Source organism: Mustela nivalis (genome assembly GCF_964662115.1).
Source record: "Mustela nivalis genome assembly, chromosome: X".
NCBI lineage: Eukaryota > Metazoa > Chordata > Mammalia > Carnivora > Mustelidae > Mustela > Mustela nivalis.
In genome coordinates, this window is record NC_139040.1 from 20589147 (window position 1) to 20617124 (window position 27978).

General features: G+C 35.9%; 1 protein-coding gene across 7 annotated transcripts in view; it reads left to right on the forward strand.

Annotated features, from left to right (window-relative positions):
• The window catches only part of SMARCA1 (SNF2 related chromatin remodeling ATPase 1), a 74817-nt gene extending 47165 nt beyond the window's left edge, over positions 1–27652 (forward strand). For 3 of the 7 annotated variants that reach the window (XM_082716736.1, XM_082716742.1, XM_082716737.1), the window contains 6 exons: positions 5021–5143; positions 7454–7586; positions 11512–11630; positions 11743–11955; positions 25945–26055; positions 27175–27652. In XM_082716736.1, the coding sequence (XP_082572862.1) occupies positions 5021–5143; positions 7454–7586; positions 11512–11630; positions 11743–11955; positions 25945–26055; positions 27175–27246 (771 nt within the window). In that variant the 3' untranslated portion in view covers positions 27247–27652. Of the gene's footprint in view, positions 1–5020; positions 5144–7453; positions 7587–11511; positions 11631–11742; positions 11956–25944; positions 26087–27105 lie in introns of all 7 variants that reach the window. The other 4 variants (XM_082716738.1, XM_082716741.1, XM_082716740.1 and 1 more) reach the window with 3 other exon arrangements.
• The last annotated feature ends 326 nt before the right edge of the window (positions 27653–27978 follow it).

Below are 27978 nucleotides of genomic sequence, written 5' to 3' on the forward strand. Positions count from 1 at the left end.
GCCCGATGCGGGGCTCGATCCCAAGACCCTGAGATCATGACCTGAGCCGAAGTCAGAGGTTTTAACCCACTGAGCCACTCTGGCACCCCTGTCTACTTAATTCTTACATAGTACTTTGAAATCACTCCAGGAAGTTAAATGCCGACAACAACCTCATGAAATAAAAAATGAACAGCTTTTAAAAATGATGAATATCAAGAGGTTTTTTTTCTTGTGGGAGGAGGTACAGGAATATAGGGATTTTGATTCATTTCTAGTTTTAGAAATTTTACCAGTTATGTATTTGAATTAAAATAGTTGGCATATCCTGGTGGTGGGTATTAAGGAAGGCATGTATTGCATGGGGCACTGGGTGAGGTGCATAAACAATGAACTGTGGAACACACACACACACAAAAATAAAAAAATGTTAAAAAATTAAAAAAAATAAAATAGTTAACATAACATTGATGAAGTCATTCTAAAGTTTTGTTGTATTAAAAACATGAGCAGTGGATGTGAAAGTAGTAGTCTGCCATGGAGCCTAAAAACTAATGGTATAATATAATATAATATGATTTTGCTTTTATTAAAGTTCAAGGGACAATTTTTAGTATTGGGGATATGTACATAGGAGTAAACAGTTTATTTTATGTGGGTATGTTTCTAAGTCCATTTATGTTTTCTGGCATAAAGTTCAGTGTTAATGAAATGCTTTGTTAAAATATGGTTTATTGGACATGAAGTATTTGAAGCTATTTGATAGAGAAATACCTTAAAATTAAAGAGGTTTTTCTTCAGTTAACGTTTGAAGTCAAAGTTATTTCACATACCAGCAAGGGTCTGTTAAACTTTTAAAGCTATGCCTATAATTTTTTCCAAACATTTTGTTATGAAAAAAATTGTTAACATACAAGAATATTGAAATAGTTGTATAGTGAAATCTATATACACACCACATATATTTTCCAATAAACATCTTACTGTATTTGCTTTGTCATCTATTTGTCCATTCGTCCAGCCTCTAGCGAATGGATATCCAACTTTTTTAAAAAAGATTTTATTTGTTTATTTGAGAGAGAGTGAGTGAGAGAGAAAGTATGAAAGGGGAGAGGGTCAGGGGAGAAACAGACCCCGCTGAGCAGTGAAACCCTATGCAGGATTGGATCTCAGGACTCCAGGATTATGACCCGAAGGCAGACACCCAACTGAATGAGCCACTTAGGCACTCCTGTCCAACTTTTTAAAATGCATTTCAGAGTTGCAGACATAAGTATATTTCACCCAGAAACACTTCAATGTGCCTATCATTAGCCAGAGTTCAATATTTATTTGATTCTTTTCTTAAGGTAAAATTTGTATATAATGAAATGTATAAACTTTTAAGTGTTTCATTCTATGTATTTTTACAAATGTATATGCTGACATAACTGGAACCTCTAGAAAGATCTCGAACGTTTCTGTCACCCCAGAAATTGCCTCTTCCCAGTCAATATCTAGACCCACTCCCCAGATACAACCACTGTTCTGATATTTTCCTTTATAGATTAGTTTCTTCCCTAGAATTTCACATGGAATCATACATTATGTGCAAGGTATCTTCCCCTTAACATAATGTTTTTTGAGATGCATTCATGTCCCATTATCAGTGGCTCATTCCTTTTATTGCTGAGTACGATTCCATTGTAAGGCTATACACAGTTTCCTTATCCATTCTCATGTTGGTAGACATCTGGGCTGTTTTATGGTTTTTGGCTATTATAAGTAAAGCTGCTGTGAACATTTTTGCAAAGGTCTTTTTATAGATATACAGGAATGGAATTGCTGATGTCTCTCTAATTTAAAAATTAAATTTAGTTATTGAAAAAGTTACCCAAGAAAATAAATATAAAAGATAAAAGTTATTATTTTTTTAAAGATTTTATTTGACAGAGAGAGAGAGATCACAAGTAGGCAGAGAGGCAGGCAGAGAGAGAGGGGGGAAGCAGGCTTCCTGCTGAGCAGAGAGCCCGATGCGGGGCTCGATCCCAGGACCCCGGGATCACGACCTGAGCCGAAGGCAGAGGCTTAACCCACTGAGCCACCCAAGTGCCCCAGATAAAAGTTATTTTTAATTATGCTTATCACTAGCCTGCATTTCATTTTTAATTTCTACTTTCTTTTCCATTTCCATTTGTTACCATCCTAGGCCAGGTGGTCATACCTCATTTCTAGATTGTGACCATTCAGCTGGTTCTCTTACCTCTAGTTGCTTCCTTGCTTCAGTCCATCCAGCACAGAGCTTACAAGTGAAAACACTATGTTTTGGCACTTTAGTCTTTTACTGAAAAATCTCTAGTGGTTGCTGCTGTCTACTGTATAGCTTTTTTTTTTTTTTTTTTAAAGTAGGCTCCGTGCCCGGCATGGAGCGCAGTGTAGGGCTTGAATTCACAACACTGAGAGCAAGACCTGAACTGAGATCAAAAGTCAGATGCTGGGACGCCTGGGTGGCTCAGTTGGTTAAGCGGCTGCCTTCGGCTCAGGTCATGATCCCGGCGTCCTGGGATCGAGTCCCACATCGGGCTCCTTGCTTGGCGGGGAGCCTGCTTCTCCCTCTGCCTCTGCCTGCCACTCTGTCTTCCTGTACTTGCTCTCGCTTCTCTCTCTAGGACAAATGAATAAATAAAATCTTTAAAAAAAAAAAAAGTCAGATGCTTAACCGACTGAGCCACCGAGATGCCCCCACTGCTGTATAATTTCAAAAGCCCCTGTAAATCTATCTCAACCTGGTCTTGTTTCTACTCCTTTTCAATATAAACCCTGTATGGTCCTTCTTGGCTTTGCTTTCACCATTTTTGCTCATATTGTTCCAACCTAGAATGTTGTTTCCGTCTTCTCCATTTCCCCAAGCCCTTAGATTTCAAAATTCCACAACTAGGTTGTGAGCTTCCTGTAGGTAAGGATCATGTCTACTGCTTTTATATTCCAGTGAATACCTGTCATAGTGCTATGGACACAATAGACATTTAATCAGTACTTATTAATTTGTGTGGTACTTATGATTGCAAATGAACGTGTTCTTTCAGTAATTCTTTTAAATCTAGTTAGTTTATATTTATTTATATTTATTTTATATTTATATTTATTTATATATTTATATTAATATAAACCCAGGGGTTTATATTTAAAAAGCTACTGGATGCAGTCGTTTTAAAAAATATTTTTTTCGGGATGTCTGAGTGGCTCAGTTGGTTAAGCGGCTGCCTTCGGCTCAGGTCATGGTCCCAAGGTCTGGGGATCGAGTCCCACATCGGGGTCCCTGCTCCTTGGGGAGCCTACTTCTCCCTCTGCCTGCTGTTCTCCCTGCTTGGGCTCACTTGCTCTTTTCTCTCCCTGACAGATAAATAAAATTAAAAAATTTTTTTTTCAAGTTGCCATGCTATAGTTTCAGACTCTCTGAAAATGTATATCAATTAGGGAAGTGTACTCTGAAACATAACTACATTGTAGTAAAACCATGACTATCTGATAACTCTAGGGAATTAGGTGTTTGTAGTAGGTGTACATATCAAACAGTGGAAGGCTAATGTCAATCCTTTTCATGTTTAATGGAATCCTATAAAATATACCACACATGTTATGTACCGGCTATCTTTTTTTTAAAGGGTTTTATTTATTTATTTGGCAGAGAGAGATCACAAGTAGTCAGAGAGGCAGGCAGAGAGAAAGGGGGAAACAAGCTTCCTGCCGATCAGAGAGCCCAATGCAGGGCTCGATCCCAGGACCCTGATCATGACCCGAGCTGAAGGCAGAGGCTTAACCCACTAAGCCACCCAGGTGCCCCTGTACCTGCTATCTTAAATCAAGGGTGCTACATTGTTACTGCAGGTGCACATAGAAATGATGTGAGGCTTTGGCCTGAGTGACTTAGTTTGTCCCTGCCTACAATGAATGCTGTTCCGTATTGCTGAGCTGAAATGGTTGTCTGTGTTCACTGTGCCACATGGAACATAGGGGCCACAGCTTTGGGATACAGGTGAATGGCTTATTGCTTACCTCTTTGGAGAGCTGAGTTTCTGTCCTCAGTCTTTTGGACTTGAGCTCTCTTCTCAGTTGGCAGTGTATTTGTAGTTCTGTATCTAAAACACTAGAGTTTCTGTTGGTCACTGCTACTGTAGCTTTTTCTCTTGATTGCTGGTTCCATCATAACTGTTTGTGTGCTCTGCTACCCTTTCCCTTTTATATATATATTCTCTCTCTCTCTCTCTCTCTTTTTTTTTTTTTTTGGTTCTTCATTATCTTCTCACTTCTTCCAGTCTTTACATTTTATGTGAAGATGCTCTCCCTTTCCATTCCCTGGCAGGCAGTAAAAGCACTTCTTTCTTTTTGCATTTTGACCTGATGAGAGCATTCAATACATACTTCAGGTGCATTGCACTGCTCTCTCCTGGTCTGTATTGCCAGGTGAATATGGGCTCTTTTTATACCGCAAAACTTTTTGTTTGTTCTGGGCTTGAGATTTTATTATATAATGTTGGTGTTGGCATAATGCCATTATTGTTACTACCCTATATTACAATATTACAATGATGTATTTTGTTCCACAGTTATAATTACTTTTAAAAATATTTTATTTATTTATTTGTCAGTGAGAAAGAGAACAGGCAGGAAGAGTGGCAGGTGGAGGCAGAGGGAGAAGCAGGCTCCCCGCCAAGCAAGGTGCCTGATGTGGGACTCGATCCCAGGACGTTGGGATCATGGCCTGAGCCGAAGGCAGCCGCTTAACCAACTGAGCCACCCAGGTGTCCCCACAGTTATAATTAAATCTAGAATATAATGTGGCAATTAGCAAGGGGTTTAACCCTAAAATACCATGCAGCACGTTAAGAATGGTTTTTATCTTGGTAATATAATTGTACTTAGATGTGGAGAAGATTATATGTCATTCTGGTATGACTTTATATTGTTTACCGTTGAAATAACTTTAAGATTGATATATAAATATACACCGTTAATTAATTTTTCTCAACAGTTTACTTATAATTCATCTCTTGATTTATAGGTTCCAAGGAATCCCGATATTCCAAATCCAGCTGTGGCTCAAAGAGAGGAGCAAAAAAAGATTGATGCAGCTGAACCTCTTACACCAGAAGAGACTGAAGAAAAAGAAAAACTTCTTACCCAAGTAAAATATTTTAAGTGACTAAAGTGTTTCTAATTAACTGGTAGAAAAAAAATACAGAACACATTTACCTTTTATTGTATGGGCTGATTAGACACATCAACAACACACAGGGCTATTTTGTAAACATACATTTACATCAGCTATTCCTATTTTTTATCCTGTTTATAGAACACACCCATTTGGAAATGCTAGGAAATACATAAATGCAAAATATAAGTGTCAGTTATTTCTATGAAGTCATACATTTTATCAATTATGTTAACCATGTATGACTCCTGATAAGCAATAAGTACTAGCATATTCTTGAAAGTTTACATTTATTTTATTGATTGTAAACTGTCCTCTGAAATTATACTCTACTAATCTTTTATTTAATTTTCAAAATGCCTTTTATCTTGTCTTGGAAAGAGCTTTAATGTAACAGTGAGAGAGTTCTGAAACTTTGTAAGGTGATTATTGTATAATTAAAAGCTAATAGTTACTAAATATGGAACGTTTTCATTTGAGCAAAATAATAATGCTTTCTGGTCATTGTGGCTTTAATAAGTCTTATGAGTGTAGAAACAATATACAAATAATCTATAGAAGATGAATAATCCATAGGAGATTAAAAAATTATAGCTTAAAAAACTTTTGCAAGATAATAAACAAACATGTATACTGTATGAAACCACCTTAGTGTAGAAAGATGCCAGCAAGATTTATTTATTCAACAAATTCTTTTGAACAATATGCAAGGCACAGTGCTAGGAAAGTTGCCACATTAATTATTGAGAGGTAGTTTTTGTATTTATATCTTATTTATTATATAGGTTTCTTCTTTGTTATAATGTGTAATTTTACTGAATGAATTTTTACAAATTATATTCATAAGTTTTTGAGCCAAATGCCTGGAAGTTGTAAAGTTTAGTTTGCAAATGTAATTGCAGTTGGCCATTAGGACTTACTGCAGAATAAAATAAAACATTTAAATATTCATGTTTTATTTTCACGATTTATTTCCTGAACATAAAAATAAAGTTATGATCTTAGAATGCTACTTGGCTTGCAGTATATGGTGAATGTATACTATATTGTGAATATACAGTATCAACTGAGAAATTGCTCTAGTTTGTAATTAGAAGTAAAATCAATTTTTTTGCCCCTCCTAGTAGTTGAATTCACCTTTAAACACTTTCTGTGGTGACTTAAACAATTAATCTTTTAAAAATACCATGGCAAAGATACAAAATGTGGGGTCATCTGAAATCTTCATCAGCTAAAGGCTTGAGATAGAGTCTTGAACAGCCAGGGAGGGATATCACATTGTTATGGGTTTGGATATAAGGAATGGAAAAAAATCCTTGGTTTTATGACTTCACAGACATACTAATAATACCAAAGAGATTTAGGACATGATTGGTTAAACTGTTCTGTCTTTTAATAAAGAAAGTGAGTGGGATCAATAATATTCTGTTTATAGAAATTCTATTTATGAATACAATTTTGAATAGAAATGATTTATTCACAGTACAGTTGATCCTAGACAACATGGGAGTTAGGGTGTTGACCCCCTATGTAGCTGAAAAATTTCCTGTAACTTTTGACTTAAATAACATCCTACTGTTGTCTGGAAGCCTTACCGATAGCATAAACAGTTGATCAACACATATTTTTTATGTTACATGTATTGCATACTGTATTCTTACAATAAAGTAAGGTAGAGAAGAGAAAATGGTATTAAGAAGATCATAAGAAAGAGAAGATACATTACAGCACTGCACAGTATTTATTGAAAAACCCATCTATAAGTGGGCCTACACGATTCAAACACATGTTCTTCAAGTCACCTGTAGTTTGGAATGATGTGAAGAAGAGCTTCACATTTTTTTCTGCATTCTTATTTTTTCCTCTGTGTTTTTTGATCTAATGTGATCACATTCCTTTCGTAATTTACATGGGGAACAGATCTTTGAAAAAAACTGTTTAAGTACTAGAATATCAGGGTTTTATTATTTGTATTAGCATTTTTGTATCATTGCATTTGTATTTTAATGTAGGCATCTATTAAATACGGAATTAAAAACTGCACAATATCTTGGAACTATAAATCCGTTCATAGTACTTGGAGAGAAGTGCATTCTCTTCATGATAGAAAAGCAGTTATTTTGATAGCACTCAACTTCTCTTTCTAAAAAAACCTGGGATTTTGTAAGAAGGGGCACTTTAAGGCTTTTAAACTATTTTTAATGTATCATTGTATAGAAAGTAAAACAATAAATGGGTTTGCTAATTTAAGTTGTATTGATAATGCTTAATTTCTGTTCACAGGGATTCACAAACTGGACTAAGCGAGATTTTAACCAGTTTATTAAAGCTAATGAAAAGTACGGAAGAGATGACATTGATAATATAGCTCGAGAGGTGGAGGGCAAATCCCCTGAGGAGGTCATGGAATATTCAGGTTTGTATATGACCTTAAAGATAGTATTTAACTGTAACCTTATTCATTTCTTTAGTGTCAATTTAATTGTATCATTGTTCAGAGATTTTCTAAACTTTTTACAAATAAAGTGTAAGTGAAAATATAAAATATAATTATATTTCCACAAAAATGGAAATTATCTAATTATCTAAATTATCTAATTATTGATTAGAATTAGATATTTAGAAATCATCTAAAAAATTATCTAAATGGACTGCTATTATCATCAGTAGTTAGCTAATAGAGATAAGTAAAGCCCTAATGAAACAAAGGTAGCTATTGAATGAGCGTTGAAAAATTTAGTTTCCCACTTTCCCATCTCTGGAATTTGGTCTTCTGGGCAATTCAGATCTGAGACTTTAGGTTCAAAGGATTGGCTTAGTGTCTTTCTAGGTCATCCTTGAAGTAGAAAATTCCTCTCAGGCCATTTTATATCTTCATACACCCTCAGGGTTCCAGTCAACTCCAGGCAGGTCATGTGTATTCCATTAACTTGGGGCAAGCTGGAATAGATCTAAAAAGCCTGGTTGAATAAATCTTTTGATTGGCTCTAGAATCATCTCTCTTTTTTACTCAGCTGTGTCTTTGGTCTTGAAGCATATGGAGTTAATACTAATTCCCATGTCACAGCACATCCAACCTCAGGCTTCTGAAACAAATCTTATTAAAGATAGGTAATTATCTCTAGCAAGTTTTCTATATATAGGATAGCAAGTTTCTAACTTCCAAATAGGTTGAACTTTCACATTTAGTCTGAATATGAACTGTTGAGAGTCTAGAGCATTTTTTCTTATTGAAGCAATAATACAAAGGTTTAGATTTCAGTGTTAACCTCTCAAAGCCTATTTAGCTTAACAACTGAAATTCTGTGTTTTTTTAGTGGTAAATAGCAGGGAGGAAACGTTATAGTACTAATAATTACACTGACAATTGACACAAGTTAGGAACAGCTTTTAATTTATCTAGAGTGTTAGTGCTTGAAGAAATCCAGGTTCTTTGAGAAAAGATGCTTTTTATTTTAGAAATCTGAAAGGGTTTCTGGTGATTACCAGGGAATTTTGAGGCTGATTATATTGAGTTTTTATTTCATATAACATCAAATTTAAGAACTACCTTTTCCTTGATTCCAGCATAACATTACTATTACTATTAAGCTTTACCATATAGTTTAGGGCATTTGGGGTCTTAGGGCAAAAATAGATGAGAGAGAGAAATTCTAGTAGCAAGAATAGAATGAAAAGAGTCTAAGATTTTGTGCAGAGAGATTTTTCTGAAATAGAATTTTCTTTAAAATAGCATCAATGTGTATGAAATTTTAAGAAAACAAGTGATTAAAAAAATACCATGTCAGATGTTCTGGTGGCATGACTACCTCAGGACAGCTTAAATAGGGTCATGTTAGAGAGTAGGGAGATTAGAATGACTTCATGTAGCTTGTTGTAATAAAAGAAAATACAATTGGCTGTTTGTGGGTATATCATACATAGCAGGCATTTATATGATGAGTGAATAAGTAGAATGAAAAATGAACAGAGGTGCTTATGAAAGTCAGAAAGTGCCAGTTCCTCATGTGATGCTGAGATGGGTGGTTAATGTCCAGTGCAAAGAAGAAAATGGCCCACTACGGTACGAATTCTGTGCTCTTGGCTGGATGTTTCCCCCTCAAATTTCTATGTTGAGATCATAACCCTCAGCGTGATGGTATTAGCAGATGGGGGCTTTGGGATAGGTCATAAAAGTAGAGCCCTCATGAATGGAATTAGTGCCCTTATAAAAGACCCCAAAGAGCCCTCTTTCCTTTTCCACCATGTGAGGACACATTGGGAATACGGTCATCTATGAACTAGAGTGTGGGCTTTCACTGGACTTGGCATCTGCCAGCACCTTGATCTTGGAACATCCCAGCTTCTATAACTGTGAAAAATAAATGTTTGTTGTTGAAGCCCCACCCCCACAAAAATAAATAAAAGTCAGAGAGCTCTAACATTCCTTTTATGATAGGCTCTAAAAACGAAAACTTTGAGAAGGTAGAGTATGGTATTAAAAAATCTTTCACTGAAGTTATAACATGTGACATAATACAGCCAAATTATTTAAATCATACATAAAATTTGGGTGACTTTGTTGGGTTTTTTGTTTTTTGTCTTTAAGAGAAAAGGCTATTTTAAGTAAGTTTAGAAAACAAGATACAGGTCATTGGAAATATTATAAGTATAGTGAGTGGTTCCAAAAGTAAAGCAAGTTTTGGTATAAATTGCTGTTTCTTAGGAAGTTTGAGTAATCTGTTGATAATGGGTTTCTTTTTTTTTTTTTTTTGAAGTTTTAACTTTTTATTTTTTATAAACATATATTTTTATCCCCAGGGGTACAGGTCTGTGAATCACCAGGTTTACACACTTCACAGCACTCACCAAAGCACATACCCTCCCCAATGTCCATAATCCCACCCCCGTCTCCCAAACCCCCTCCCCCCAGCAACCCTCAGTTTGTTTTGTGAGATTAAGAGTCACTTATGGTTTGTCTCCCTCCCAATCCCATCTTGTTTCATTTATTCTTCTCCTACCCACTTAAGCCTCCATGTTGCATCACCACTTCCTCATATCAGGGAGATCATATGATAGTTGTCTTTCTCTGCTTGACTTATTTCGCTAAGCATGATACGCTCTAGTTCCATCCATGTTGTCGCAAATGACAAGATTTCATTTCTTTTGATGGCTGCATAGTATTCCATTGTGTATATATACCACATCTTCTTGATCCATTCATCTGTGGATGGACATCTAGGTTCTTTCCATAGTTTGGCTATTGTGGACATTGCTTCTATAAACATTCGGGTGCATGTGCCCCTTTGGATCACTACATTTGTATCTTTAGGGTAAATACCCAATAGTGCAATTGCTGGATCAAAATCCTTGAGGAGAACACAGGCAGCAACCTCTTCGACCTCTGCCGCAGCAACATCTTCCTAGGAACAACGCTAAAGGCAAGGGAAGCAAGGGAAAAAATGAACTATTGGGATTTCATCAAGATCAAAAGCTTTTGCACAGCAAAGGAAACAGTTAACAAAATCAAAAGACAACTGACAGAATGGGAGAAGATATTTGCAAATGACATATCAGATAAAGGACTAGTGTCCAGAATCTATAAAGAACTTAGCAAACTCAACACCCAAAGAACAAATAATCCAATCAAGAAATGGGCAGAGGACATGAACAGACATTTCTGCAAAGAAGACATCCAGATGGCCAACAGACACATGAAAAAGTGCTCCATATCACTCGGCATCAGGGAAATACAAATCAAAACCACAATGAGATATCACCTCACACCAGTCAGAATGGGTTTCATTTTTTTTAAAGATTTTGTTTTTTATTTGATAGGCAGAGATCATAAGTAGGCAGAGAGGCAGGCAGAGAGAGAGGAGGAAGCAGGCTCCCTGCAGAGCAGAGAGCCTGATGCGGGGCTCGATTCCAGGACCCTGGGATCATGACCTGAGCCGAAGGCAGAAGCTTTAGCCCACTGAGCCACCCAGGCACCCCAATGGTTTTCATTTTTGGTTTTGCATGCTGGGAAGCTATGTTTTTTAAGTTTATATGGTCACCGTCTCTTCTTTTTATATGTTTGGTCCTTTCTGTATCATGTTTGAATGAACATGATACAGAATGAATGAACACATAGCTTAAATTAGTGTCTGTAGTATCTTGAAATTCTAGTCATTTGGTGTTGATAACTAAAAATTCCATATTTCATGAAAAGAAATACATGAATTATTCTTTATTTTTTATTAATTCTTTGTTATCTTAAAGAATTATTAGGGATCTTAATTCTTTGTTTTATAGCTCCTTGGATTCATTTGCTTAAGATGGTAGTAAAGTTACTGAAAAGTAATAATTCTTTTTTTCAGCTGTCTTTTGGGAACGTTGCAATGAATTACAAGACATTGAAAAAATTATGGCTCAGATTGAACGTGGAGAAGCAAGAATTCAACGAAGGATCAGTATCAAGAAAGCCCTGGATGCCAAAGTACTATGTTTCATAATTTTCAAATTATTATTAGACTATTTTAATTGACAGGATGATTAGCTTTGAGTTATTGCACATTTAACTAAAATCACTATTTTGTTTAAATTTACAGATTGCAAGATACAAGGCTCCATTTCATCAGTTGCGTATTCAGTATGGAACCAGCAAAGGAAAGAACTATACTGAGGAAGAAGATAGATTCTTGATTTGTATGTTACACAAAATGGGCTTTGATAGGGAAAACGTATATGAAGAATTAAGACAGTGTGTACGGAATGCTCCTCAGTTTAGATTTGACTGGTTTATCAAGTCTAGAACTGCCATGGTATGTATTCTTTTCTTACTTATTTCCTTCAACTTTTTATCTTGAAAAATCTCAAATATTGTATATTCTTCATTTAGATTCTCTAATTGTTAACATTTGTCCTCTTCCCAGATACGTACTTAACATACATGCATAGAATCTATATATACATATAGAATCTGTATTTTACATTCAGAAATACATACCTGTATCTGGTATTCATAAATCTACAAATCTAGATTTCTGAGCCAGTTGGTAAGTTGCAGACATCATGAGTGTTCATCTCTAAATACTTCAGCATTTATCTGCTAAAAATAAGGACCTTTTCTTACATAACCATAATAGCTTTATCCTACCTGACAATGTTAACATTGATTCAGTAACGTCATGTAGTGTACATTCCCCGTACAAAATTGTCCAGGTGTTCCCAAGGCGTCTTTCAACTCATTTTTTTAAATTGATGATCCACGCAAAGTTCACATACTGCATTTAGTTGTTGATTCTCTTTAGTCTCTTTCAATCTACAACTTTTTCTTTTTCTTTTTTTTTTTTTATGACAGTGGCTTTTTTAAGGTGCCTGGGCTTATTGTGTTGTAGAATGTCCCACATTAACTCATTTGCTTATTGTTAAATTTAGGTTAAGCATTTGGGGCAAGAATATACATAAGTGATGTGTACTTACCGCATCACATCAGGAGGCTCGTTGACATAGGTTGTCCGCTCTTGGTAATGCTAAGTTTGATCACTTGGTTAATCTGATGACCACCAGAGCTTTAAAGGTACCTTCCCCCTTTGTAATTAGGCAGGTGATACTTGAGGTGGTATGAATGACCTAAGGATTTGTTTTTAATGAGAAGGAATTTTTGCTCAAGTTGAATCTTTAAAAGAATATGATACAACAGAGAATAATTAAGTAGAAGAGATATTTTAGCTTTGTGCAATTTACTTCATTACTTTCTAACATGAATTCTGTTCTTGTTAAATTCTACTGCTGCTTGACAGTGTTCAAATTGATACTGAACACTTTTTTAAGTGCAACACATTTTTAATGTTAGGATTGTCAGTCTTTTGTCAGCTGAGGTAATTAAGACAAAATAGATTTATATAGCCTAAAAATTAAAAGAACCAGAAACAAACAATTTAAACAATGGACATTTTATTTTAGAGAGGTAGAGAGAGAAATGGGGGGAGAACAAGACAGAGGGAGAGAGAATCTTAAGCAGGCTCTATGTCCAGTGCTAGAGCCCAACGTGGGACTTGATCTCACAACCCTGAGATCGTGACCTGAGCTGAAATCAAGAGTTGGCTGCTTAACTGACTGAGCCACCCAGGTGCCCCTGAACAATGGACATTTTTAGGTAGTTGGTGTTTATCATAAGTGTTTTCTTGGCCTAAAGTGTGAATAGGGGTGTGAAACAGTGCTTAATACTTTATTTGATTCATTTTATATTTTCAGTTCAAGCTGAATAAAAGGAAAAGAAAAATCTGAGTTGCTATATTGAAGACACTAATTTGGGTAGATACTTTATAAGATCAAGTATTTCTTAAAACTTGAACATAAATTTAGAGTGGTCTTGGATTATTAGAATGTTTATGGAATGCATAATGCTGGAGAGCTAGTAAATACTTTGGATTAAGCCAGGATTCAGAAGGAACTAGAGAAATTGGAACGATGGACAGGTTACGTCTCACAACATGACATTTAATAGGGATAAATTTATTTATTTATTTATTTATTTTGAATGTGTAGAAGAATATTTATTTTTTTAGTTAGTTCAGTTAGCCACTGTATGGTACAAAATTTAAAGTGCTATGCTTGGGGCACCTGGGTGGCTCAGTGGTTTGGGCTGCTGCCTTCGGCTCGGGTCATGATCTCAGGGTCCTGGGATCGAGCCCCGCATCGGGCTCTCTGCTCCGCAGGAAGCCTGCTTCCCTCTCTCTCTCTCTCTCTCTCTGCCTGCCTCTCTGCCTACTTGTGATCTCTGTCTGTCAAATAAATAAATGGAGTCTTTAAAAAAAAATAAAGTGCTATGCTTACACCAAAGAATATGAAGAGGTATATATGTTAATAAGATATAATAGGAAGATCGAATTAAAAATAAAAAATAATCTGTAGCATGAAAAGCTGATGTTTGAGAGAGGAAAGAGTTGTTTAACAGGGTACTTTAGATGATTGCAATAGATTATTGAGGAACAATGTAAATAGCTTTTCTATTATTTTTGAAAATGAGATTCTCTTTTGACTGAAGACTTTGGCAGTGAGCTAGTTGGCCTTTTAAGGTATCTTCTAGCACAGTGCATTTATGACCATGTTTAGCAGAGAACTCCTTTGAAAAGCCATGAATTTAAAAATTTTAGCCATTTGGAGTTTTATGTGTGTAATGATCTCATGTAGAGCAGCATCAACAGCTTGTAAAAGACAAATGCCTACCTGCATTTGTCAATGAATCATGTTTCAGTTCGTAAGTGCCCTTTTATGTGATAGAACATTTGCTGAATTTTGAGTATTATTTCAATGATATCTTACTCATTTTTTAAAAGGTTGAGAGTTTAATGCTGTTTCCAGTTTCTAGAATCATTAAACTAAAGCAGAGGATGGAACAGATTCAAAAGTGCAAGAAAAACCTTACATTATTTGTAATAAGAACATGGCTATAGAACCACATAACTTTATTTTATTTTCTAAGAAAAAACCCTGGTATATTATTATCAACCACTAGATGTCTCTGAACTCCTTTGTAAAGATTCTTATTTCCCTCTGTCTTCTACAAAGCATTTACTTCTTTCTTTACCAAGAGATTTAAATCTCCAATGTATATTTTCCAAAGAGCAGATATTAACTAATTATGTGATTACAAAGTGAAACCTTTATTTTGTCTGTTAATAACGAAGATACCTTTGTCCTTCCGTGAGGTGGAATTTATGATTTCTAAAGAATCTGTAAGAACATATTATGGTTTATTTCATATTTAAATATTTTAATCCAAAGCTTTTTGTTAGTTAACTTTTCTGTCATATTGTTTTTATTTCCCTCCTGTTTAGTGGATAATTTATGTTTATATTTCTGGATTTAGAGTATAGGTAATATATTTTAGAACATGCATATAGTTAGACTGTCTTTTTGGAATATTTCATGGCATTATCAGTCATTAAGGAATTAAAGGAATGGATTATTAATAATTCTAGATGATCCCTTTGCCCTGTTATTTTATTTTATTTTTTAAAGATTTTACTTGTTTATTTGACAGAGAGATACACAGCTAGAGAGGGAACACAAGGAGCGGGAGTGGCCTCCTGCCGAGTAGGGAGCCCGATGCGGGGCTTGATGTGGGGCTCAATCCCAGGACCCTGGGATTGTGACCTGAGCCCAAGGCAGATGCTTAATGACTGAGCCACCCAGGCACCCCTGCCCTCTTATTTTAAATAATTGCTCCTTTATAGTGAATCACATGCACAGTCTAGGAAGAGGAACTTCCTCTTGAAGAAGGCAGTTGTATTTTCCAAAGTCAATTTGTTTGATTGAAAAATCCTATCTTAGAACTACAAAGGTTGTAATTTGATACATTATGTGAGTGTCACTGTGTTCAAATTAAAATCTTACTGAGTAAACTTTAAACTTAGCTTTACTAAAGGAGCTGTCTTTAAAAAACATAGTTTTCTTAAAGGTGACTCTTTTTCCCAGAGATACCAATAAATAGTGTGAAATACTTTGGAAAAAAGTGAGAACGTTGATAGTTATATTTTATTCAGCCATTTCAGAGTACTGAATATGTGGCTTCTGACTTAACTAACAGTCTTACAGTGCTTAAAGGCATGAACCTCCTCTTCTAAATATGTCTCACTTTGAAAGCCTTCAGCTAAAGTACGAAGATTTCTTTGAGGCTCTTCTCCATTTAAAAATGCTGGCTATACAAAAGAGAAAATGAGTTTTAGTTCTATTTCTATGTGCTAAAAAGATTGTGATTTTATTCTCTGAGGACTTGTGTGGTCTTTAAGTAAGTAATCAGTCGCTATTGAGCTTGCATAAACAAGTAGGAAGGATATGATCAATTTAGATTTTTAAGCTCAGAGCATGTGAATCGCCTTACCATTTTCTTGCTAAGAAAGATGTCTTATAATGGGGTCTTAATCTTAGGACTTTCAAAGATCAGAATTAAAAGGACTTTACTAAGTGACTATTAGGAAATGAATACTCTGTGTTTATGTAGTATCCTTTATGTAATACTTGCCAATCTGTTTACTAACATTAGCTCATTAATTTTTTTGCCACTCCTTTTAGGGAGTGAGTTGCAGGGTATTATCTCCATTCATTTAGTAACAGACTTAATGTGACTGGGAGATGTGAAAAGAATCCGAGAGATTCAAAAGATCTAGCACGTTATTCAAGTTTACTGGAAAGGGCATGTGGAAGATACCCAATGTTTAATTCCTTAGACCTCCTTAGGTGCTTTTAAGGACTTATAGGAGAAAAGGCAGAATTTTAACTCTTTGAGATGAAGAACATTTCTTGATATAGCCATTTATTGCATCCTTTGCTGGGTTGCTTTGACTTTTAATTTTAGTCAAAACACATTCTTGCCTTTTAGCCTCTGAAGAGTTTTTTCTTTCTCCTCTCAGCCACCTCAAGAAGCTGTGTGCTCATTTGCCTGTAGCCATGTACCTTGGAGTTGAATCAAAGTATTAGTAATGAATTGTTTACAGTTACCCTGTCTTAGGTAGTTAAATGAATTTTTCTGATAGCATCTCAGAGAAAGAATTGTACATGGTCATATACACTGTAATAAAATTCTACCTTATTACTGTTTGTTTTCAAATCACAACTCTATTATTAATCAAAGTGTTCCTTATTTAAAATTAAGACAATGACATTCCTCATTAGAACTGTAGGAGAAAAAAAATACTTTTTAGAAAATATTGCTATAGCTTTTTATTAGCTTGCTTCCTTTTTATGGATTTATCTATAGCAAATCTTAATTAGGTTATTAGTTTGGGACATGATATTTTATAAATTATCTGTCCAATTACAGAGGATTTTTTAAATAGATACTTTAGAAAAATGAAAGTCAAATTCAAAAATTTCCAACTTGTTCTGTAGCAACAATAACACTTTTGTGCTTATGCAACATAGTCCAGGAAATTTCATACATAATGCTGCTTGTGACTTTTTATTTTATATATTAGTACTTAATTGTGTGTTAATAGCCAATGTTGGTATCTTAGAGCATTATAATGAAATATGAAATATGAAAATATGATTTAATACACTATTGGTAAAATTGGTAAACTGTAAAATATATTGATGGGTTATTCTTGACTATAGTATTATTATTATTTTTTTTTATATTTTATTTTTTTTTATATTTTATTTATTTATTTGACAGACAGAGATCACAAGTAGGCAGAGAGGCAGCAGAGAGAGAGGAGGAAGCAGGCCCCCTGCCGAGCAGAGAGCCTGATGCAGCAGAGAGAGAGGAGGAAGCAGGCCCCCTGCCGAGCAGAGAGCCTGATGTGGGGCTCGATCCCAGGACCCTGGGATCATGACCTGAGCCGAAGGCAGCGGCTTAACCCACTGAGCCACCCAGGCGCCCCTTGACTATAGTATTATTAAAATATGAAAAACAAAATATATTTATGCTCATGGGGTAGTGTTCCTCATGCATCTAAAAGAATAAAATATTCCTTTTGAGCCTTAATTTTAGAAAAGGTTCTATACAGAGGCATGTATAGGAGAGGTAGTGCTTACCTTTGCCTTGAGGGTTAGGTTAGAGGAACTGCTTCCCAGAAGAGGTCCTTCTTGGATCTGAGTCTTGAAAAACTAGGAGTTGGCCATGGGACTACATTCCAGGTTGTGGAAATATCATATGCAAGGGTATAAGCACAGCATATTCAGAAATTGCGGGTAGGTTAGTATGGTAGGGTGTGAGGAGGGAAGTCTTGGGCGATGAGGAAATAGTGGGCTGCCAAATTATGAAGGGCGTTGGCTGCTGTTCCGTTATTAGTCTAGAGGAAATGGAGTCACTGAAAGGCTTTACTAGGGCAGTGACAATGATCAGATTAACATTTTAGAAATAGTGTTCTATGGAAATGGGCATATGTCTACCTCAGTTACCACATAAGCTGATAATAATTTAAATTTGTATCTCTGTCTTTCCTCTGTTCCTCCAATTTTTTCCCTTCCCTTGGCTAATATATTCACCATCTGCCCCAGAGTCTTTTTTTTTTTTTTTGTAACTGCTGCTCTCTTAACCTTCAAGTGAAATTAAGTTATATCTAAAGGGACCAGCAGGACACCTTGCACAAAGTAGACATTTAGTAAATAAATGAGCACGGAACTTTTGTGCTTCAGTTGACTTCTATCTCATAAACTCCTATAGTTGGATCAGATTTAGATAGAAAGTAAAGAAATCTAGCAATGAGTTTAAGTTCTCTTCTTTTCATCTACCTTTTCCTAATGATTGTTTTTGTTTGGCTGTCATCCCTGAAGGCTTTATTATTTCATAAGCTTTAATAGCCTGTTATAAATATGTGTTTTTATTAGCAACTGTAGTATGGGATTGAAGACTGAACTGTTCTAACAGTCTGAAATATGATAAATGCACTAATGGGAGTCCGTTTTATGTATTTTTACTTATGTGTTTTCTTGTGAAGAGATGACAATAACATTTTATAAATAATGATGTGTAAATGGCATCAGTTAACTAAAAGTATCATAACGTTGATACTTGTTAGAGAAATATAGAATATATTTACTGGGCTATTAACTCCCATTTAACTGCCAGTATGCTTGGGCCCTAAGATTCTAATATAGAGTGCTGTTGCTTTTTCTTAAAGTATGATAGAGGTTCAAAAGTGACAACCTGGAAAATATACCACAGAATGTACAGTTGAAGGTATTGATTCTTAAAGTAAAGCTAAGGGAGTTAATAAAAGAGCAAAGGAGAAAAACACCCATTATGTTTTACTAAGAAGTGTAGAAGAAAATTCTGACTTTATAGAACTACCTACAAATTTAGAGGCACGAATGTGGAGGGCAATTTATTTATTTATTTATTTATTTATTTATTTTATACCCTTGTTCATTCACCTGCTTTTGACTTTGAACTATATAACAGGCACAGACCTTCTGTCATTCAGACTTAGGTAGGCTTAGTGTCTAGGATTTTAGTATATAGGAAATGTAATGTGGAGCCTCTTTAATCTCTTTCAATAAGTCACTTCAAGTCTACTGATGCTTTCTGTGCCTTTTGAATTGATGCTTTGAAGCTGAGTGTTGGGGCAAAGGATATTTGAACTTGGTGCCTGGCATGATTGATATTCACTGCACAGTAAGGGGCAATGCTGCTTATTGCAAACATTTCATCATTTATTAAGTAAAGGTAGAGATATATATCCTAGTATTCAAAAGTTGGAACTTGGATGACTTTGCATTGAGTAGAATAACAAACGATTAGAAAACTGAGGCAGCATAATTTGTTTAAAGTAAATCTAAATGGGCGCCTGGGTGGCTCAGTGGGTTAAGCCGCTGCCTTCGGCTCAGGTCATGATCTCAGGGTCCTGGGATCGAGTCCCGCATCGGGCTCTGTGCTCAGCAGGGAGCCTGCTTCCTTCTCTCTCTCTCTCTGCCTGCCTCTCTGCCTACTTGTGATCTCTCTCTGTCGAATAAATAAATAAAATCTTAAAAAAAATAAAGTAAATCTAAAGACTATAGTTTAAAACAGGGTTTGCCAAACTACAGACCCCCTACCCCGACCTGTTTTTCTATGGTCTATAAGCCAAGAGTTATTTTTACATTTTCAAATGGCTGGAAGAAAATTAAAAAACTATTATGTGATATGTGAAAATGATACAAATTTCAAATTTTTGTATCTGTAGATAAGGCTTTATGGGAACATAGCCACACTCACTCATTCGTGTATTGTCTACAGGTGCTTTCATGCTACAGTGGCAGAGCTGAGTAGCTGTGACAGAGACTGTGTGGTCTGCAAAGCCGAAAATACGTACTATCTGGCTTTTCACAGAAAAAATGTGCGCTCTGGTTAAATGAAGGATGGGTAAAGGGAGAGCCTCTTTAGCCTAAAAGAGAGGTGTTTGGGAGGTCTGGTGGTGATTGTGGTGGTGGCCTGAGAGCTGCCTTGTAATATCTGAAGGATTGTCATACAGAAGAGGGAATCAGTTTGTTCTCTGTGACTTCAAAAATTAGACCTAGAACCCATTGTGGGAAATATAAGGCAGTACTGCATTAGGGAACATTTTCAACTTGTCCAAAGGTGGAATACAGAGCCTTGGAAGGTAATCTATTGGTAGTGCCATCATTGGAAGAATTCAGAAAGACCAGCCAATTAACTAGCAGAGACCCAGTAGAATGGATACAGCATCAACTTGAATGATTTTAAAAGATCCTAATCTTGAGAGTCAGTGACTTTATGAACTCATGCTATTGAGAGTCTGTTATCAAGGGAAGATTTCCAAGTACAAAATACATCTTTGATTACATCACCAGTTCTGCTCAAAAATCCATTAATGAGATCCTTTTGTCAGCTAAATTCAGTAAAATTCCTAAGTTCTTCACTGTTAGTGTCTAGGTTCTTTGCCCTTTGATCCAAACTTAGCTTTATCACTCTTACTCTGTACAGCATCTCCCAAGTACTGCCCTGAAGAAATTTGTTTAACTTTTTAAAAATCCAGTATTTCCCACATGTGTAGCAACACAGTACTTTTTTTTTTTTTGCCACAGATACTAACACCAGTTTTCCATTTGTCATTTTCTTTTTCTTTTTCTTTTTTTTATTTTTATTTATTTATTTTTTTAAAGATTTCATTTTTATTTATTTGACAGAGAGAGATCACAAGTAGGCAGAGAGGCAGGCAGAGAGAGAGAGAGGAGGAAGCAGGCTCCCCGCTGAGCAGAGAGCCCGATGCGGGACTCGATCCCAGGACCCCGAGATCACGACCTGAGCCGAAGGCAGTTGCCTAACCCACTGAGCCACCCAGGCGCCCCTTCTTTTTATTTTTTGAAGATTATATATTTATTTGAGAGAGAGAGAATGAGAAAGAGAGAGAGCATGGGGGAAGAAGGGGTAAAGGGAGAGGGAGAGGGAGAGAATCTCAAGCAGACTTCATGCTGAGCACAGAGTCCAGCACAGGGCTTGACCTCATGGCCTTGAGATCATGAGCCAAAACCAAGTGAGACGCTCAACTGACAGAGCCACCCAGGCGCCCCTCCATTTGTCATTTTCTCACCCTCTTCAGTTTTTTTAAAGTTTTTATTTATTTATTTGACAGAGAGAGATCACAAGTAGGCAGAGAGACAGGCAGAGAGAGAGAGGAGAAAGTAGGCTCCCCGCTGAGCAGAGAGCCTGATGCGGGGCTCGATCCCAGGACACTGGGATCACAACCTGAGCCGAAGGCAGAGGCTTTAACCCACTGAGCCACCCCGGTGCCCCACCCTCTTCAGTTTTTTTATTGTTTTTTACATACTCTCTTCCTCTTGTGTGCTGTTTTTCTTCCTCCAACTTCATTCTTAAGTCCAGCATTGATTGGGAAATGGTAAAAGATAATTAGACCACAGAATTGTGGAAACAAAGACCACAAGAAACATTCCTTGTAGCCCCAGGAAAATAAGAATATAAAGATGTACATGAGTTTAGAAGAATATGGGTGTGAAAGGAGAAATTGTATAAGGTGAAGGTGCTTTTGACATAATGAAATTTTTCATTCACTGAGTTATTCAAAAAGCGAGTCACCATTTTTATTGATAATCTGGCCTTCCGCCTTGTAATTTCTGGTTTTAGCTAGTGTTCTGTTTATGATACCATCCATTTAGTCAGTCAGTGCTTAAGCATGTGAATAAAAAATGGGGTTGGTATCTGTAAGGAAAGGTGACATTACATATGCTAGGAAGGTAACATCCATACTGTTCCATTCCTTGGTGCCTTTCTCTTGAGAGGGTATTTTTCTGTGTCTGGAGTAGTTAGTGACATGTTAAAAGGAATGAAGATAAGAACTTATTATACAGTCTATTTATAGTCATTTGGAAATGTTCTACTTCCCTGAATATGAGACAGTCTCAAAAGTATTAGTTTTTTCCTCTGAATCACCTTATATGAACCATGAACATGTATCTAAAGATATCTGCAGTCACTGGCAAGTATTACTTATTGAGAATAATAACAGCCAGAGGGTATAGCTTAATGATTCAAGAATCAGCTTTACATAAAGACTCTATCTAGTCTCCCTAGAAACCAACAATCAAATCTTATCAGGGCCAACCTAACCCTTTTTATAAAAGATAAATTGGATAACATGCTGTTTAATTTGTATGTGTGTTATTGAATGAAGCTATGAAGAGTATTTGGTCTGCATATTAAAGATACCACTATTGTTTTGGTAAGTAAGGATGTTATTTTTCCTGAATTATTTAACCTTGGGTAATTGGGGATGCAGGAGATACTTGAATGTGCCAGGCTTTTGTAAGGTTATTTTTAATAAATAGTAATTTTTAAAAAAAAACATTAAGGAGAATTTGTTTTTCTGGGTAGACTCTCTTTGGTTTTCTGCCTTCTTTTGGGCTTGAAATTTTAGAAAGTAGAAAATGCTTGGATAGTTGATAATCTTTCCATATGTTTCATTTCCTATGTTGTATATCATTTTTTCTGGCTTATAATTTGAAAGTTAAAACCATTTGCCATTTCTTCAAAGCGTATAGGTTGCCCAGGACCTAAATGTTCATTGCAGAAAATTTGGAAAATATAGTCTAGCATGAAAATGAAAATAATAGTTTAGCATTTGTCCTATGTTCAGAGGTAGCTGCTGCTGACTATTCATAATGTTGTAGTTACTATTCTCTTGCTTTTTTTCTCTATACATATATACTGTAAGATGTGTCTGTGTATTCCATTTTCTCTCTCTCTTTTTTTAAAGATTTTGTTTGAGAAAGTGAGTGAGTGAGAGAGAGAGAGAGAGAGCACAAGTGGGGAAAGGAGCAGAGGGAAAGGGAGAAGTAGACTCCCCACTGAGTGGGGCCCAACATGGTCAGGACTCAATCCTGGGACTCAATCCCGGGACTCTGGGATCCAGACCTAAGCTGAAGACAGATGGCTAACAGAATGAGCACCCTGGTGCCCCTCCACTTTGACATGATCAGAAATTTAGTTCTCAGTATTTCCTGGCTAAAAATAATACTTCTCCAAACATTCTTTTGTAAATTTTTGTATACATCTCTTACTTCCTTCCTTTAAGTTTCTAGGAGTGGAATTGTTAGTTCAAAAGAGGAAATTTTTAAAATGCTCCATTGATATTCCCAAATTGCTTTCTAGAAAGGTATAGAGTTTTTTTTTTTCATTTATTCATTTTCAGGATAACAGTATCATTATTTTTTCACCACACCCAGTGCTCCATGCAATCTGTGCCCTCTATAATACCCACCACCTGGTACCCCAACCTCCCACCCCCCCGCCACTTCAACCCCCTCAGATTGTTTTTCAGAGAGGTATAGAGTTTTTTTTTAACGATTTTATTTTAGTGACCTCCACACCCAAGGTAGGACTCAAACCCACAGCCCAACATCAAGTGTTGCATGCTTCACCAACAGAGCCAGCCAGGTGCCCTGCAAAGTGTAGTGCAGTAGTCTGTTTGGGATGCCATATGGAATACCACAAATGGGGTGGCTTAAACAGAAGTTTTTCCACAGTTTTGGAGACTGGAAGCCCAAGGTCACAGTGCCAGCAGGGTTAGTTAGTGGAGAGGTCTTTCTCCCTGGTTTGTAGATGGTGCCTTCTTACTGTGCTCTCACATGGTCCTTTCTCTGCACGAGTGTAGAGAAAAGTATCTCTGGGTGCCTCCTTCTCCGCTTGTAAGAACACCAGTCCTGTTGGGTTAGAGCCCTACCCTTACAACCTCATTTAAGTTTTATTACCTCCTTAAAGGTTTTATACTCAAACATAGTCACACTGTGGGAGTGTTAAGCTTAGGCATATAAATTTTGGGGGACTACAATGCAGTCTGTTAACAGGCAGTAACATTGGCATCCCATCATCAGAGAATGAGAGTTCCCATATCCCCATCTTTTTAAAATTTTTATTTATTTTTTTTTTTAAAAGATTTTATTTATTATTTATTTGACAGACAGAGATCACAAGTAGGCAGAGAGGCAGGCAGAGAGAGAGAGGAGGAAGCAGTCTCCCTGCTGAGCAGAGAGCCTGATGTGGGGCTTGATCCCAGGACTCGGGATCATGACCTGCACCGAAGGCAGAGGCTTTAACCCACTGAGCCACCCAGGCGCCACTCCATCTTTTTTTTAAATGTAGATTTTAAACTTATCTTTTAAAAAATTTTTATTTATTTGAGACAGTGCATACACGCAAGAGAGAGTGAGTGAGCAGGCATGCACAAATAGGGGAAACAGCAGGCAGAGGGAGAAGCAGGCTTCCCACTGAGCAGGGAGTCCAATGTGGGATTGATCCCAGGACCCTGGGATCATGACCTGAGCCGAAGGCAGATGCTTAATGGACTGAGCCCCTCAGGCAACGCCTGTATCCCCATCTTATTGCCAACACTGGATCTATACAAATACACATGTGTGCACATATCACTGACAATTTAATAAAGATGGCATTATTTTACTTTGCATTTCTTGGATCATTAGTTTCAGTGAAAAATTTTAAAATATTTGAATGTTTTAATTTTCTGTGATTTCTATTATATTTTTTCCATATTTTTGTTGGGGTTCTTAATTGCCAATAAATGGACATTTTCTTCATGTGTTTAGCTATTTTGTATGTATCAGACATTTTTGCTTATACAGAATAGGAACTATACTTTAAAATATTATTTATCTATGATTTATCTCTAAACACAGCTGAGTAGACAGGGTTAATATGTGTGAGTACCTATATTAATGAATCATATGTTTAATGCTCACCATACATTCATGAAAACCGTTTATAGTTTGGATGCATTGATTCGCTGGCAGTGAAATACAGGTAGTGGCAAGGTTAATGCAAAATCTTTTCAGCTGTTGTTTGCCTTGCATTAACAAATCCGGCAGCATTTCCTGAGATATGCTCCTCAGAGCTCTAATCCCTCAAGACATCTTCTAAGAAGAAATTTCTGCTGGTTCATTAGCTTTGGGAACTGCTTGCAACCTACATCTCCCATCTAGTGCTTGACGGTGCTCAGCAGGAAGTTAAGTCTCTGAGAAGCCCTGGAGTAATCTGTTTGACATTTGTAACCTGAATATTTCCAAAACTTACTTTGGCAATAGGATCTTCCTCTCTTTCCTGTTTATGTGACTTTTGTTACCTTTTAATTTTGAGAGGATTCACAGGAAATTATACAAAAATATATAGGAAAGCCCTATTTACCCTTCACCAAATTTTAACCAATGGTAACATCTTACATAACTATATTACAGGGTCACAATTAGGAAATCCATATTAGTACAATCCATAGAGCTCATTCGTATTTCATTGGTTATACATGTGTGTGTGTGTGTGTTTCAGTGCAGTTTTATCACATGTAGGTTTTGTGTAGTCAGCACCACAAAGACTCCCTTATGCTGGTTCTTTATAGTCACGCACACTCTTCCCCCTGGGCTAGCTCCTGGCCACCATTGATAAGTGCTCTATTCCTAAACTTTTGTCATTTCAAGAATGTTCTATAAATGGAATAATAAGATAAATAACCTTTTGAGATTGGCTGTTTTCACTCAGCGTAATTCACTTCGGGTTCATCCAGGTTGTTGTGTGTACCAATAGTTCTTTCCTTTCTGTTGCTGAATAACATTTCATAGTATGGATGGACCACCATTTGTTTACCCATTCACCCACTGAATAACATTTACCCCTCCTCATCTTTTTGGTGGAATCTATTAATATCCTGTGTGAATATTGTTCTGAAGTATACCAACTTAAGGAATTCTGTACCACAGAAATGATGCCATTAAACAATTACTACTTTTTAAAGATTATGTCTCAGTTGCAGAAATTAAAACTCTCTTATTATCTGGTTTAGGAATTCCAGAGACGCTGTAATACTCTGATTTCATTGATTGAGAAAGAAAATATGGAAATTGAGGAAAGAGAGAGAGCAGAAAAGAAGAAACGGGCAACTAAAACTCCAATGGTAAAATTTTCAGCATTTTCCTAACTTTTAGGTAGATCTCATTTTTTTTACATAATTAAAATGCCTATATTATGTTTAATGCCACATGATACCTATTATAAAAACTTTTTATGAAGTGCTGATTTGTTTTTGACAGAAAAAGAATATGCTACAACCGCATTCCCTATTTGTTTGTAGAGCATATGGTTAGGAACTCCCTAGTAACAGGGCTCAGTATTTAAAAAAAAAAAAATTCCTCATGACTTTAAGCAGAAGTATAATGCAAGTAAAATCCTTTGAATTGAGACTCTGGTTGTCGTGGGGGAGTAGGAGAGGGTTGGGGGGGGTGGGGTGGGGCTGAGGTTGAAACTGGGAGTTCTGATTTGATCAAATAAGTTTTCTGATCTTTGTGGAACTATGAGTATAAATAAGAACTTTGAGCAGACAGCAAAGCTTTATTTGGTTTACTTGGTCATAAATTAACTGTTGAATAATAAGATGACTTGATTTTAATCTAGTCAGGTTGCCTTGTATAGCTACAATTTAAAATATTCTTTAATAGATCATTTTATTTGAGTGTGGTTAAATAAACTACCATATTTCATCAAGTCTAAGATGGCTTCCTCTTGTAAGACACAGCATTATTTTGTGTATTACTAAGTAAAACTGCTGCCAGGTAACTAATTTGTCATCATTGGTAAGATGCATCCTGATTTCAGAGGTGCTAAAGTGAAAAAGTAACGCACATCATAGAATATATGAAATATGGTATTTTAATATCTATCATATGGTTTTAAAAAGTAATACATTCATAAATAGCATTTTGTCCAGAAAACTTTAAGTATTAAGTAGTTCTTTAAGATGAAAGTACATTTATAGTACCATCTGTAAGTAGACATTTGCTGACTATTTTTGATGGGTATTTTATGTCTTTTCTTAAAAAAAAAATCTTTGGAGGTTATTTTACATTGGGTTATATATTTTGTTGGGCTATATAGAACATTAACTGTGAGTATAACATTGAAGTGAATATTCATGTTAAAATTTTTTTTTAATGCATTTACATCCTAGATTTAACATTGTTGGGCCATTTAAAAATGTGCATATTGGAGCAGAACATTAAATCTGTTTCCATTTTAGTCACAGAAAAGAAAAGCAGAGTCAGCTACTGAGAGCTCTGGAAAGAAGGATGTCAAGAAGGTGAAATCCTAAAGCCTAGAAATAAAGTTTTAAATGGGAAACTGCTATTTTCTTGTTCCCATCTTCAAATGCTAATTGCCAGTTCCAGTGTATTCATGGTACTCTAAGAAAAATCTCTTTGGTTTTGATTTCTTGCATATTTTATATATTTTACAATGCTTTCTACCTGAAATGTGTAGCTTTATATTTTATGCATTCTAGTATTTTTGTGTACTGTATTTTGTGCATTTCATGTCTTCATCAAAATCCTCTCAGTCCTTGTTCTTTTTGAAGCTTGTGCTGAGGTTTTAGCTTTTCTATGTTTTATATGCCGCTGCTTTGAAAGAGAACCTAGATTCTATAGCTGTATTATTGTTGTTTCATACTTTAAATTTATATGGCTGTGGAAAAATGAATTAAAATGATTTGAGGAGAAAGACTTTTTCACTTCTTTGTTGCTTTCTTTTCTATTGAGTATGGGCTTGTATGTGTTACTGCATACTGTGATTAGCATAATAATTGTTTCTTTTGAGGTCATCTAAATATTTTTTTCCTAAAGGAATAAAGGGTGAGAACAGAAAAATATTAAAAAAACCCTAATATTTGATACTGTGCTTGCTGTCAGTATGCATTACATTTAAATTATTCTCTAAATATTCAAGTGGGAAAATATAATAAAGAAATGTCTATAAGAAATTTAATTATTTCCTGTGTTTTGTGCAGTAGAAAAATAGTTGTGTTTATTGAATTGCATTGCTCACTACT